Genomic DNA, 15,253 nt, shown 5'->3' with positions numbered 1-15,253 from the left:
TTATGGAGCCCATAAGCTGATTTCATGCTGAAAGTAAAAACAGTCTCAAGATGTTTAAACGAACTCTTCGATTCTGGAATCAAAACAAACTCAGGAAAATTAGGAATATGTTGGTAACCTCTAATCTTTTTTTAAATTGACCTCATCCTGGGCAAGTAACCATCTCCTGATGCCATTGTTGGAGACAAAATTTCTGGCTGACTCAATCTGGCTTGCTATTCTTGGTTAATCGTCCCCATTTCTCTCACCATTTCACTCTTCTGACTATAGTGGATATCATTCATTTTCAGGAAAGGCTTTTTATAAGTGATTCGGTTCCTCCAGCCGTCTCCCTCTTTATCCTAGCTAAACCCCCCAACCTCCATTCCTACCGCCTTCTTTCACTAAGATTTTGCTAAACATTAGACATAGCAAGCACATGACCTCCAGTCTTCCAATGTGTCGGAATAAACCGATTAAAAAAACCTTCAATTGACGCGGCTGTAAGTTTTCCTAGAGTTGGAATTTAAGCGTCTTTAGTTCTTCAACTCTTAAAGACCTACAGGGCAAAATTTAAATTAAAAAAAAATTCTAAATTGAAAAAAAAAAACCGCTCCCCGTTTTTAACCTTTAGCCCCGCCCACTGCTCCCCCCCCCAGCCTCCACGCGAAACTGCAGGAAACCGGAGGGGGCGGGGCGGTGACGTCACGACGCCGGTGCGTCACGGAACGGCGGCGGCTGCGGCGCTGGCGGCGGCTGCGGCAGCGGCGGCATTTTAGTCGGCAGCGGCGGCGGCAGCGGGGCTGCTGCTCCTCCCAGCATCCCTGGCGCGGCCATTTCAGCCCCATCTTGGCCGAGGGGAGGGAGCTGCAGCCGCCGCTTCAGCAGTTTGAATTTCAGTTTCTCCAGGGCCTGCGAACCGGGCGCACCGAGGAAGAATCGAAGAAGCCACCGCAGCTACCTCACACAGCCGGCGCGCCGTCGCTTGGCGGCCGCCGCCCCTCACTCTCAGGAGCCGCGAGGGGAAGGCCGAGACCGCCGCCACCGCCCGCCCGCGGGGGTGGTTCCCCCTGTATAGGGGAGGACCGAGCCGGCTTTCCCCTCCCCCGGAGCAGGTTTCCGCCTGAGACAGTCGACATGTCCCTGGGGCTGAGCTCCGGCTAGAGCCGGGGAGGAAGGGCCGCCCGCCCGTGCCGAAGCTCGCCACCCGCCCGCGGCTCCTGGCTGAATCAGGAATCCCTGGGTCCGGACTCGCCACTCCTACTCCTGCTTTCCTCGGCGTCCGAGAGCCCGGAGCTGACGCCGGCATTGGTTCGAAGAGCCGGAGCCGGGCAGCACCGCCCCTCACGCCGCCGCCGCCTCCCCTTCGCCCTCCCACTCCCACCCCCAGCCTAGGCCTGCTGACCGCGCCGAGCTGGATTGACCACGGCGGCCCGAAGACGCGAGGAGGAAGCAGCTGACCCGCCCCTGGGATCGTGCTCTCGCCGCCACTGGGGGGATTGAATTGAGGCGCCGCGACTGCGGGAGGCGAGAAGGAAGGAGGAGCCGCCGCACGAGTGAGACGGGACCAGAGCCGAAGAGACCGACTCCGATAAGGAAACGGGAGGAGGATGTCTCACGGAGCGGCCGGCGCCCGGATCAGCCCGTGACTCTTAACAGCGGCGGGCCTCAGACCCCAGCACGGACGCGGACTTTGTCTTTGGGGGCCAGTGTTCTGCCCTTCCTGGTTTCCGGTAAGATCGCGGAGGAGCCGGCGTGCCTCTCTGCCCTCCAGCCTTCCTCACCATGTCCAAGATGCCGGCCAAGAAGAAGAGCTGCTTCCAGATCACCAGTGTCACCACGGCCCAGGTGGCTACTAGCATCACCGAGGACACCGAAAGCCTGGACGACCCGGATGAGTCACGCACAGAGGACGTTTCTTCCGAGATATTCGACGTTTCTCGGGCCACGGATTACGGCCCCGAGGAGGTCTGCGAGCGCAGCTCCTCCGAAGAGACGCTCAACAATGTTGGGGATGCGGAGACTCCTGGGACCGTCTCCCCCAACCTCCTCCTGGACGGACAGCTGGCGGCCGCGACAGCCGCTCCGGCCAACGGAGGAGGAGCCGTTTCGGCCCGGAGCGTGGCCGGGGTGCTGCCCAGCACCGTGTCGCCGGCCGCCACCTCAGTCCCCTCCTCAGGGGCCCCCGGCGCTCCCCCGGTCACGGGCCCGTCCGCCACGCCAGGAACTGCCGCCTCATCACAGCCCCCCACCACTTGTAGTTCGCGTTTTCGCGTGATCAAACTGGACCACGGCAGCGGGGAGCCTTACAGACGCGGCCGATGGACGTGCATGGAATACTATGAGCGGGATTCCGATAGCAGCGTCCTGACCCGGTCCGGGGATTGCATTAGGCACAGCAATACTTTTGACCAGACTGCGGAGCGGGACAGCGGCCTGGGCGCCACCGGAGGGTCGGTGGTGGTGGTGGTGGCCTCCATGCCGGGCGCGCACGGGCCCGACTCGGGAACTGACAGCTCCTTGACTGCTGTGTCACAGCTACCCCCGTCGGAGAAAATGAGCCAACCCGCCCCGGCCCCGCCGCAGAGTTTTGGCGTTGGGCAGCCGCAGCCGCCGCCTCCGCCCGTAGGTGGGGCTGTGGCTCCAAGCTCGGCTTCGTTGCCGCTGTTCCCGGGAGCCGCAGCCGGGCCGCCGCAGAGGTTGGCAGCCCCGCCGCCCAGCCAGGCGCAGGGCGCCGGGCCCCCGGGGCCCAACGGACAGGGCCTGCCGCTGACGAATGTACCCCTGGCGCAGCCCGGCCTGGCCGTGGGCGCTGCCACCGCGCCCCCGCCCCAGCAGTTCGCGTATCCTCAGCCTCCGATGCCGCCGGGCCATCTGCTGCCCGTCCCGCCCGCCGGCCAGAGTGAGTACCTGCAGCCGCACGTGGCCGGCCTGCAGCCGCCCAGCCCTGCGCAGCCCTCTTCCGCGGGCACCGGCCAGAACGCCGCCTCCGCTGGCGCGCAGATGATGGGCGCGCCCTCCTTGCCCGGAGATGCGGTGGCCCCTGGGCCGGGCCCCGCGCCCGGAGGACCGGCCGCGCCAGGTCAGCCGGCCGGAGTTCCCCCGGCTGCAGTGGGAGGCACGGCGCCGTCGGGCCTGGTTCCCGCTGGGGTCGGGCAGCCTCAGGCCGCGCCTCCGCCGCAGATGGGTGGCAGCGGCGCGCCGTCGGTCGTGCCCGGCGGCCCTCTCGCCGTGGTGCCCGGAGTTGCCAACGTGCCTGCAGCCGCGCCCGCTCCCAGCGTGCCTAGTGTGTCGACCACTTCTGTTACTATGCCAAATGTCCCCGCGCCCCTGGGCCAGGCGCCGCAGCTTTGCAGCCAGCCTCCGGTCAGCAGGAGCGGCAGCAGCATCCAGCACGTGGGGCTGCCCTTAGCGCCCGGCACAGCCAGTGCCCCGACGAGTCTACCGCAGTCTGACCTGAGCCAGTTTCAGACTCAGACCCAGCCTTTAGTCGGGCAAGTTGACGATACTAGAAGAAAATCAGAACCCCTACCTCAACCACCACTTTCTCTCATTGCTGAAAATAAGCCTGTTGTGAAGCCTCCTGTTGCAGATGCCCTGGCAAACCCCCTTCAGTTAACACCTATGAACAGTCTCGCCACCTCTGTATTCAGCATAGCTATTCCTGTTGATGGTGATGAAGACAGGTATGGAAAACTTATTTGAAATATTTGATGTGAATGCTTGACCAAACGTTTTAGTTTAGGATGCAACTGTGGGAGAGTTTTTTGGGTTTTTTTTTTCCCACTTTGAGGACCTTAACATTTCTAAATATAAACGGTAGTCTGTATTTAATAAAATTGATTTATCGGTACTTGAAAAGACATTTGTTTTAGATTACTGATGTAAAAATGATAGAATTGATGTCATAGTTGTTTAAAAGGACCAAAGTGGGTAGGAATGCAACATTGTTGATTCGAAAGGGTGGATATTAGTTTAATCTTCTCGATTTGTAAGCGGTAGCTGGTAGGTTATACCCCGTAGGATTGTCCCTTTACGAGATGTCGATCACACTTGAACACCTAATGGCATTGTGTTTTGTCAGTGTGAGTTTTGAGGCTGAGACATAAAATCAGTTCAGACTTTCCCATTCTGGAAAACAAGGAGGCCCTGTAATAGAGAAAGAACCATGTAAGGTATCTCCAGTGTATCTGGAAAGGGTGGAGAGAGAATGATGAAATGTCAGATGCGGCTTTGAAGATCCTGTCTTCAGCCCTTTAATAAAAGAGGACAGGTCAGGAGGCTTCCTAGTGACTTAAGGTTTTCTTTTTTTTTTTTAAAGGCAGAAAGTGTATTGGAAAGATATTCCTGTTTTCCATCAATCTTTTTACTGTAGAAATGGGAGGTGTGAGACTTTGACAGAAGGGAAAGCTGTAGTTCTTAAAAATTAGAGTGATTTTTTAGTAAAAATATGAACATTGACAGCTGGTTCCCTCTGTTTAGAGGGGATGCTTTTTAAACAGTTCAAGGGCAGATTGGTACATTGCCATACGAAGCCCAGTACAGTTGATGTTTGGTTATGGTTTAATAAGGATTTTAAGTGGTTTTGAGGAAATGTCACATGAAAATTTGATGTAGTATGTATAATGCAAATTTTAAAAAACTGGCTTATTACCAAAATTTACATTTAAAAATCACAGAGAAAGTTTGAGGTAGTTCACAGTTAGAAATTTGTTTTCTGGGGTTTTTGTTTTGAGAAAGGTTTAATTTTATACATGGTAAATGATCAGAAGTACCTTTATAGGTTTCTGAAGTAATTGGTATCTAGAATACAATGAGACCTGTTAAAACTTTTTCTTCTTACTTTCTTCCGAGTTTCTTCACATTCTTTTTATTTTGAATTACCCTTGTATTTTTGTTACATACTTCTGTGAGTTTGAAATGTTCACTGAAATTCATCCTCTGCTTTTTGTAATTCAGAGTTCATTTTTTTTTATAGGAGATTTGCTTGTGGGGTGTCTTTTGAGAACCCTTAGAAAATACCACATGTCCATGAGTGAGCTCAAGCTATTCACTGAAAGATTTTATGTGGATGGGGCTGCCAAGTAAAGACTGATTCCACAAGCCATGCAGAAAAACCCTTCTCTACATTTTCTGCCACTTTTCACACATAGGTGGACACCTGAAACGCCACTTGGGTTTATTTGTTCACCTTTGGTAATAGTCAGCAGGCATCTTCCCTTTGCTAGCTGCCAGAAGCCAGTTTTTTTGATGGGTTGGTAAATAACCATTTGCTTACCTCTCTGTTCCTGTTGTACATCCCCCCACCTCATATCTCTTGAAGAAATAATGACTGATTTCTCAGCCCCTCAGCACCCCAAAAACATGCACACCTGTGAATTGAATGTCTTTTTCTCTCCTTCACACCTCTCAGTTTTTTTGCAGTTACATTCGCCAGAACTTTAATGTGATGATATGGTATGAAGCAGAGAGAGGTGTTGATAAATGGGAACTCTGAGTTGTATTCTTTAGGATATGATCTCAAAGAGGCATTTATTTCTTCTCTTTATTAAAAGAGTTGGTAATTTCCAGAATCTTATTTCCAAGCATATGACTATCTGAATTACGGATACTACTGTATCAGTGTTCTTATCAATTTTAACAGTTAACCAGTGCAGGGGTTTTCCTGTGTGTATCCTCCTATTTTAAATGTGGACTTCCCTCCCCCACCCAGTCTTTTAAAATCTTCATTGCTTATCAAATGTGCATTTCTAATTTTTGCTATAGTCTTTCATTGGTTTCTAATATAACATGCCAGTTTCCAAGATGTAATCTTAACACATTTGACTGTTTTGTCACTGGACCAACACACCTGGTGAAGGAATAAATCCATTAGGTAGAAATAGTTTTGGGGTCTTTTTAAGTTTGTTTTTTAATGGAAAGTCTTTGTAAAAGAGAGCACATTTTAAAGGTGTATGCTTGAAGTTAAATAACAGTTTTTCCAGTGGTATGTTAAATTACTGAGATGAATGCTGTTGAGATAGTACTAAAAAAATCACATTAAATACGTTTAATGTGATTTTAAGTGGCCTTTAATTAAAATCTTCATACAGTTTTATTTGCAGTCATTCAGATGTAAACAAAATATTGGAGTGAGTGATTATTAATAGGTTGACAAATTTCAGATCCTTAGAAAATATTTTTTAAAAGATGTTTGCCTTTTATACAATCATTAAGATGTTAGTAAACAGTCTGTTTCTTTGAGAAAAGGAAGGAAAATGGAAGATAAAAAGATTCAGGTGGTTTAAGTTGATGTATTAAACACTCTTATCTTGTGATATTGGTTCTGTTACTTAATACAAGGATCTGTATTGGCTCATTTTGAGACTATTTATTTTAAAGAATCAGACCTATGTACTATCATATCTTTGGAAGACAGCTATGCTCACCACTATACCACCAACGCTATATATGTACTATCATATCTTTAAAGGGGCTGATGGTTTTTTATGCCAAGTTAGAAAAGTCTTGAAGTTCTCAGTTAACATTGCCTGTTGACTTTGTTAATTAGCATATTGTTAATTAGCATAACATTTTATATCATTCTAGCTTAATGGTCAGTTAAGATTATTTAAGTTGATTTTGTGTAAACTGGAGGATATAATAGTGGTTGAAAACATGATTCATAAAAAATGCATAGACATTTCTACAGTAAACGTTACAAAAATTTTTTAAACTACCTATAGGCTTAACAGACTCCTATTTGGTAAAAGGGGGGAGGTGCAAAATATCACTGGCCCTTTTGGAAAAGGAACACAGCACAGATCGTTTTCCATAGATAACTGACCAGTGTGAGCTCTGTAGGCCACATTCCAGGAACTCATGAATGGCTGCAATTGTGAACTGTCAACTGCAACCAGAAGACTGCTGAAAACCTGATTGTAAGGATCCTCTAGTGGCAGATATCTTTATATCTTGTTAGTAGCTTTATTTGTGGAGTTTGCTAATGACTGCTGATAAAAGAGTATAAATTGTGAGTGTTAAGTGGTGTGTCCTGGTATGTGCTATAAACACAGATTTTGTTTGTCTAGTTGTATATGTAGATATGTGTATGAGATATACATATACTTTTTTAAATGAAGTTTTTTTTTTTACTTGACATTTAAGAGAGAGAATTACATAAATGTGTATCGGGAGGCAAAACTGTCACTCTTACCTTTGTTTTAAAAACCTGTAAGTAACTTCCCAGAGCTCTGAAAAAACTGCATTTAGTCTTTAAAAGTGAAAGCTTCTTACTTGAATCTGTATTTCTTTGGGAGCTTATGGTTCCTTATCAATATTGAATTGTGGAGATAATTTTGCCTTGTGGCTTTATAGTCGATGTTTAAATCACATGCTAGATACCATCTTATGCCTAAGTACTCTTACTAAGGATTTTGTAATCAAAGTTTGATTGACATCATATGAGTGACATTGTTATTTAGTATAAAAACTGATATTGATGCATTCATCAGAGTGCCTCACTGGTATGCTTTAGTCATAAAACCTGGCTCTAAGTCAAGGAAATTGTCACAGATTTCCAGAAAGGCCAATGATCAAATAGTGCCTGAAGTCCTTAAAACCAGGAATTGTATCAGCAGGAATATGACCTTTTTTATTCATGGTGACACAGTTGTTTAAAATTTTTTGTGAACTAAGTTGTATGGACTGAACATTGGTTAACTTTTTTAGAAAATATAAGGGCTTTTATGTGTGTGGATAAGATAACATTGCCAAGTAACTAATTTATTAACAATCTTTTTCCTGGAAGGGATGGAGGGTATCTTGAATTATAGTGAAAAGTTTTTCTTTTTTTTTTTTGGTACTGGTAGTGGGGTATTTATTCTCCCTTATGAGAATAAATGTAAGACCAGTCTGTTCTTTGCGAATTTTGATAGCACTAATTTGAAAGTAATAAAACATGATGCTAGATTTATGACCTGGTACTTGGTAATTCAGTCGGTAAAGAATTTGCCTGCAGTGCAGGAGACCCGGGTTTGATCCCTGGGTTGGGAAGATCCCCTGGAGAAGGAAATGGCAACCCATTCAAGTATCCTTGCCTGGAAAATCTCACGGACAGAGGAGCCTGGTGGGCTGTAGTCCACGGGGTCGCAAAGAGCGCGGCACGACTGAGCGACTAACACATTTAGTCTTTCTCAGCACCAGAAGTTGGAGGGTGCTCTAGAGTCCTCTAGTAACAAAGAGCTGTCCCGCCAATCAGATGGTAAAGAAAACAAAACGAATCTCTTCCCTGAGGAATGGTTTGATAGGGGAGTATAAAAGAATCTTGACTTTTTTTTTCTAAAATGGTAGAAGCTGAGGGGTTTAGGGAGTAGGAAGTAACAGCAGATAACCAAGACAGAAGTAAATATAGTGAAACAATATGAAATATGGTCTCAAAAGGAATAGGAACCATACCATGTTACTAGCATGGAACAGGGGTCTAATTTCTTTTTTTAACAATTATTTAAGTCCAGTATGTATTTCCTTTTCCAGAAAGATACTGTTTATTTCTTAATTGAATTACTCTTTAAGTAGAAGAGATGCTTTACAAAAACAGGTATATCTGGTTAAATGTAGCCTGAAAAATAATGCTCGAAGGATCTTTTTATTAGTGGGAAGAGCAGATTTTTAATAAGAAATCTTAATTGTTGACAGTGTTGAAGGGATATGTGTAACAAAATTTCTGAATTGGAATAAATCCCTTAAGTTTTTTTCTTTATACTATATCAGTAGTCTTGTGATTTGAAGCTGTTCTTTTAAATCATGTAATACAAATTACTGCATCCACAAAGAATATGCGTTCCTGAGTCATTTGTATAATTAATTAGGTCTTTACCAGAATAATTCTTGAGCATACCAGATTATTCAATATTTGTTATATTCTTAATCTGGCTTTGCTTAGAGTAAAAATTGGGTCTCCTCCATAAAGATTTAGGAACAGCAATTTGTATCATTCTTATACATCATTACATGATTTTTCATAATATATTTTAATGTATACTCTTCAGATTTGACTGGTAACATTAAGGTATATTGATTATCTGCTCTACCTCTAAAAAGTATATGATTGGTTCTACTTTTAAATCAGGTGAATTAAATTTCATCTATGCTACTTTGGACTGCTTACTACTCAAATTTAAAGCCTCAAGTCAGATTAAAGATTTTAGTTTTAGTTTTATGTCTTTGTACTCAAGCTACCTTTTGTTAAAAAAAAAAAGAATGAACTCATATTCTTTAACTTGTACATTTATATATGATGGTTATGTGAAAATTTTGAAGATCATTGAGTTAATAATGTTCACCATGGACATAGATGATTAGTAAACGTCCTGATAATTTATACTCATCAGAGTTGGCAAGACAAATAAGTGAAGTCTAAATGTTAAATTACTTAAAGCCTCTTTTCCCATAAGCTTTTACTAAAATCTGATTAAAGAATATAGATATCTAGAAGAGAAACTATGATTAATTTGTCAATTATTGTAAATAATGCTAGTGTGTTTTAAATGTTATTTGTAAAAATTTAGGCTATCCATCTTCATTGTTACACAAGTAAATTGTTTAATCTGTGTATGAAGGATACTCAAAGTTTAAGGCTGACTGGTTTCTAAAATAGAATTAGAATTCAGTTTTAATAACTGGTTTTATAAGTAAACCAAAACAAATCCACGGTATGTGGTCTACCTAGCTTTTGGAAACAAAGGAGAGGGGGCTCTTGATCAAATAATCTATAGTGTGTTTAGTTGTGTACTATATGGCATATCACATGAGTGACCGGTACAGATGATGGAATCAAGAGTCTTCAGTTTTGATCCAGAAATGTAATTGCATAGCATGGATATAATCAGAGAAAAGGAGACATTGGTTCAGGCCAGAAAAAGTCATGATATAATACGTGGTTCAGAAACTTGTGTTCTAATCGTGGCTTTTCCACCATTTTGCTGATTTATTTGGTCAAGTCATTTAATTTTCTTGGTTTTCCTCTTTGGTAAAATTAAAATTTGAGCCTTTGGTCAGACTTGAAGATTCCCTAAGTATAAGTCTATACATGAGAGAGCTGCTAACTTAAACCTTCCCTCAGTAAAACCCTTTTCCTGCCCTTAGACTAATGTGTGACAAAAAAATGAAGTTTACAAATACTCTATAAGCAGGTTGAATGCCCAGGAAAACATTTGAAGTGGCAATATGTCAGTCATTCAACTTTCTCTGCGTTCTTTGAGTAGTACGTACTGGGATACAGAAATAAGACTTACCTTCTCCTTTAAGATCTCAGAATTTATGGAAACAATTACCAATTGTATACTTCATTGTAGGCTGTGATGGAACAGTTAAGTTATTAATGCGAACAATTTAGAACATCAAGTCAGATTTGTGTAGGGCGGGAATAGTTAGACTGATTTCTGTTTAAATTATTCTCTGCATAGGTAATACGTTTACATAGTTCAAAATTCAAAATATACAAGTATAAATTGAAAACCTTTCTGCCACCTCTGTCATTCTACCAAATTTCTGTCCTCAGAAGCAACCCATTATTACTTTTCATTCTATGGAAGCTAACTCTTGAACTGAATCTTAAGAGTCATTCAGATTGGGTCACTGATGAAAGAAGCAGATGATTTTCCAAGTAGGAGGGCAGTTTTGTGTAACAATGTGGAAGAGTGAGACTGTCAGATGTGGAACATGATGTGATTAATTTGACAGTAACCAGAGTGAAGGGCTTAAATGTCACAGAAAGAAATTGAGATTTTAACATTTAAGTTTGTGATTGCTGTTAAAGATGTTTCTTGAAGCTTTTATTGTTTAAGTAGTATGTATCTTGGAACCATTTCCATACCCTTTTATAGTGATTATTGTATTTTTAATTAAAATCTTGTTATAAAGTTGTGTATAAGGAAATCTGGGGGAGATGTGAATCTCAGAGGTAGAATTCTCCAATGGAATGGACTGAATAACTTGGTATATACCTGGTTCCAGGTTTATGTATTCTGCTTGCCTTAATTATTTTGTTTGCCCCAATAGTACCTTAATAATGGTTAAGTATTTGGTATATGTTAATATACTCTACCAAAAGTTGATTTTTATATAACATATTTAGAAATCATAACCCTGTGTTAAACACAGACCAGGCTTAATTGTTTTAGAGCCTATGTATACATAATCTCATTTCATCTTTTCAGCAATTGTAGTGACTGTTTTTCTCCCCTTTTTAATGGATTAAGGAAACTGAGCCTCTGAGGATTTGAGTCACATAGCTATTAAGTGAAACAAGGCATAGGGTCAGATTCAGGCTTTCTGACTCCAAAGCCAGCTCTTGGATATTTCCAGGGCTAGTTTTATTACTTTCCAGGCTATGAGATAGGATAAAGGAAAAGCATCTGTAGACACTGGTCTGTTGTGGTGTAACCTTTTGCCTAGAGATTGTATTTTAAATCATTTAAAGTTTGTAGATGATAATGTTGGAGAGAGGGCCCTTGTTCCTTTGCTTACTGTGTTGCCCTGGTTTCTGTTTAGAGATTTCTGAAGTTGATGTACATATATTTTTTTCTTGCTATTATAGTTGGTAACCCTGCAGAGATAGTATCTTAGTTTAGCAGGTAGACATATGTCACATTTAACTTAGTTTTTCAGGTATCATATTCCTGTACTTGGTAATTCTCATGACAGACTATTCAGTATATAAATTCAGAGAGAATGCTTATTGTCTGTTGGTTTTGAAATTTTTTTTAAAAATAGGAAAACAGTGTTTTCCTTTAGCAGGCTGAAATAAATTCAGAGTAAGCCACACCTCAGTCTTTGAAGAAATGCTTATTTGGCTTTATATTTAAATTAGTATCTTATATTTATATATAAATATATTTAGTTTACATTGACATCAAATATGTTGTTAGAAAAGTGGTTTCAAATTTTATTTCTTGAGCAGAAGAGCATTTGTGACCACATCTCCATAAAATTCAGTATTTCTAACAAATTTTTAATATCAGTTGCTGCTTGATGCCTTCAAATATCATAGACTATGAACTTGAAATGCTCCCCATTAACAGTGTTTTCCTTGGACTCTTGATTTCCTCAATTTTACGCCATTCCAAAACAAAAGTGTTTGATCTGGCCCTTCAGTATTTACAAATGGCCCTTTTGAAATTCGTGATCAACTAGGTTTCATAGACTTGACTCCTTTAATCTGTGCCCACTAATCAGTGTTTTGAGATTAATTGTTGCTATTTGCTAAAAATCTCTCAGTGTATGGATAACATTCCAGCTTAAGTATTCCAGAAACCAGAAATTTCCTATTTTTAAGACTGTCTTAAATGTTTATCCCTGGAATCTCAGCTATTTAAAAATGTTTATACTGCATAGATTGTATAACTCCATATGGCTTATTTATTTTGAATATATATGTAAAAAGCAATTGTTAACTGCCAGCTCTTGCAACCTAAATGTATTTGTTGACATGTTCTAAAGACTTCTAAGTACACTTATAGTATTGTATTTCACAGATTTTTTTTCTTTTCCTGCCCCCAGGATACACATATAACTGCAGATACAGTCTTTTACACTTCTACCTTTGACTTATGAGAAACATTTCATTGTTAGTATCTATGCTAAAATGCTGGAATTTCATAACTAAAGTCTTGTGACTTTATTTAAAACCAATTTATTTGCATTTGGATTTAATTCAAATTAAATATGTATGTTTATATGTTTCCAAATTCGGGATCTAAAGATCTTTTAAAGTATATCACCCTTAAAAATATACTGTAAATGTTCTTTAATGAATTTTTAATTCCAGACTTGCTAAGTAACTTCCAAGTTTACTCTTTGTTATTTTCTTGTATTCACTACCTTCCTCTTTATGTCACTTTGTTAATTTTAAACCCAAGGTCTCCAAACAGACCTGTGTGAATAGCAAACTTGTTCCCATATGATCTTGGATGAGACTGCTAAAGAAAGCCAAATTGAGTTTTCAGTTGGTTTGGTTGGCTTTCATTTAATTTGGCAGACAGATTTTCTAAGTACAGTGAAAAAAAAGAGCCATGGTAAATACATCTACAGAGGGTACAAGTTGTTAAACAGACAATAGCAACCTCTTAATTCTCTCTTGATGTTAGTCAGTCTAGTCAGAGTCAGTGCCTTCCATTGCCTTGGACTTAGTCATGAGAAAAGTGCAGAAATAGAAAAAAGAACAGAAAGGAGTTGAAGTAGGGAAAGCAAAAAGAACACATGCTGAAGACTCCTAATTAATCAAACAGTTGCATTGGTGACATGCTGGCATCTAGTGTCTGTCTGCCTTTCTTAGTTTGGGATCATCTACCTTCTTGGTTAAAACTTAAAATGCCCCCCCTTTTTTAAAATTCAGTAGATAATATGTCTTAACTTGAGTTTTGTATGGAATTCTCTTGAGTGTTTTATTTGATGATCATCGATACTTGTTGATACTTGGTTGTTATTCCAGTGGAGTTTGGAGATAGTTTTCTTATTGTATTAATAATACTGCAGACTCTGGTAAGGCACTAGTTAGGATCTCAGAATTTCCACGTTGTATCTGAAGTTCATTTTGATGATAAAGATAATAGCTGTCACTTACTGAGCATTGACAGAATGCCAGGAACTTTATATATAGTCTCAGTTCTTGAACCACCCTGCAAGTCTAACTGGTAATATCACCATTTAACTGATTAAGAGACAGACCTAGAAAGGTTAAAATTTAACTCTGTTGTATGCTTAGCATAGTAGTTTAAGAGTATAAATGCTGGGACCAGATTGCCACTTTAGCTTTGTGACTTTCGGCAAGTTCTTCTCTCTGATCCAATTTCTGTGTCCATGAGATGGGAATAATAATAGCACCTACCTCTTAAGACTGTTGTAGTATTGAGTTAATAAATGTAAAGCACTTAGAGTCTGGTATGTGATAAACACTTAGCTTGCTTATTCTTAACTTGCTGCTATTATTCTGCTACAGCATGTATCAGGAATTATAGAAGTGACATGGCAAGTGTACAGGTTGGGAGTTGGGGAGACTATGGAAATATGCCGAGGTGGTAGAGAGACTGTCAGAAAGCGGATTTGTTGAAAGGTAGTCACCTGAGAAACAACTTCTGAGATGCAAAGTGAAACAAGCGTGTTGGAAGCTTGCCCCATTAAGATTCTATAGTATAGCCCTAAGGAATATTTCTCCAGGGAGTAGTAGAACTGGATGGTGATAAAGCGTATAAGCTCTTACTCTTTAAAGGGACACTGTACAAATGTGGGAAATTAGAAAGCTCCCCTCTAGTTGCAGCACCATTTTTTCCCTTAACCCAGGGAAACCACACATAAATGGACTCTGAAGGTGGGAGTTGTGCAGAGTCCAACCCAGAAAAGAACTCGGTCACCATCAAATCCTGTCAAGTCAGTCCTGTGAAGAATTTTTATATTATGAAGGTTTAACTTACTTTATGTGAACACTGTACCTGAGAACAGCCTTGTTAAACTGTTGATATGTGTAGGGATTTATAAAGGCATCTGATACAAAACAGTTGCTGATTAAGCTGTGAGTTGATCACGCTCATATGCATATAAACATACACACACACACACACACACAACTGGATGCTAGTTAGTATTTAATTTTATCTGTATTACCCCATTTTTTCCTGCATTGTTGTCGGGATCTGCTTTTTTTGTCCAGCTTTTAAATTTCTTTTGAAATGTTTTTAATCAAGCTAATTTGGGTGTTTTTTTGTTTTTGTTTTAATTAAAGTGGTTGCACTGTGTTAGAAATCTAAAATATTCCTTCTTTTTTTGAAAAGTAGTGATTTTACTGTACTTTCTCAACTTCATTTCCATTTGATTCTTGGGTCTCACAGGAATCCTTCAACTGCTTTCTACCAAGCGTTCCATTTGAACACGGTTCAGGAATCAAAGAACCTCTGGGATAGGTATGAATACTTGCATATGAAATGCATACATTGCAACAGTGTATGCATGAATTGCTTTGCACTATATACTGGTTTCTCATCATTAAAACTGATCTTTATTATTTGGGGGAGGTGGGGGCGGAATCACATGGTATCTAGCATGAGACGAAGCAGCAAAATAAACCAAAAGGACAATATGTATTTTAAATAGAATATAAACATACTTTCTTTGCATTTTAAAGTATGTTTTTGAAGGGCTTACTCTGTTGGATTTTATTACATGAAATGTCCCCTTACCCATGTGTGTTTAATATAAAAACATGTTCTATTAAAAAAAACTGCAGTTAACTTTGTGCTGT

General features: G+C 41.3%; 1 protein-coding gene across 4 annotated transcripts in view; it reads left to right on the top strand.

The window, feature by feature from the left end:
- The first annotated feature begins 767 nt into the window (after positions 1–767).
- Positions 768–15,253, top strand: part of TSC22D2 (TSC22 domain family member 2) — a 51,608-nt gene continuing 37,122 nt past the window's right edge. Inside the window, exons 1-2 of one of the 4 annotated variants that reach the window (XR_010664259.1) lie at positions 768–3,665; positions 14,844–14,915. Coding sequence is in view for 2 of the 4 variants with exons in the window: in XM_065943426.1 (XP_065799498.1) it covers positions 1,765–3,665; positions 14,844–14,915 (1,973 nt within the window). In the remaining 2 variants the exon portion in view is untranslated. The remainder of the gene's footprint in view (positions 3,666–14,843; positions 14,916–15,253) is intronic. The other 3 variants (XM_065943426.1, XR_010664260.1, XM_065943427.1) reach the window with 3 other exon arrangements.

Source organism: Muntiacus reevesi, chromosome 8 (assembly GCF_963930625.1).
Source record: "Muntiacus reevesi chromosome 8, mMunRee1.1, whole genome shotgun sequence".
Taxonomy (NCBI): Eukaryota; Metazoa; Chordata; class Mammalia; order Artiodactyla; family Cervidae; genus Muntiacus; species Muntiacus reevesi.
The sequence above is the reverse complement of the archived record's forward strand: the minus strand, read 5'-3'. Positions and strand labels throughout refer to the sequence as shown.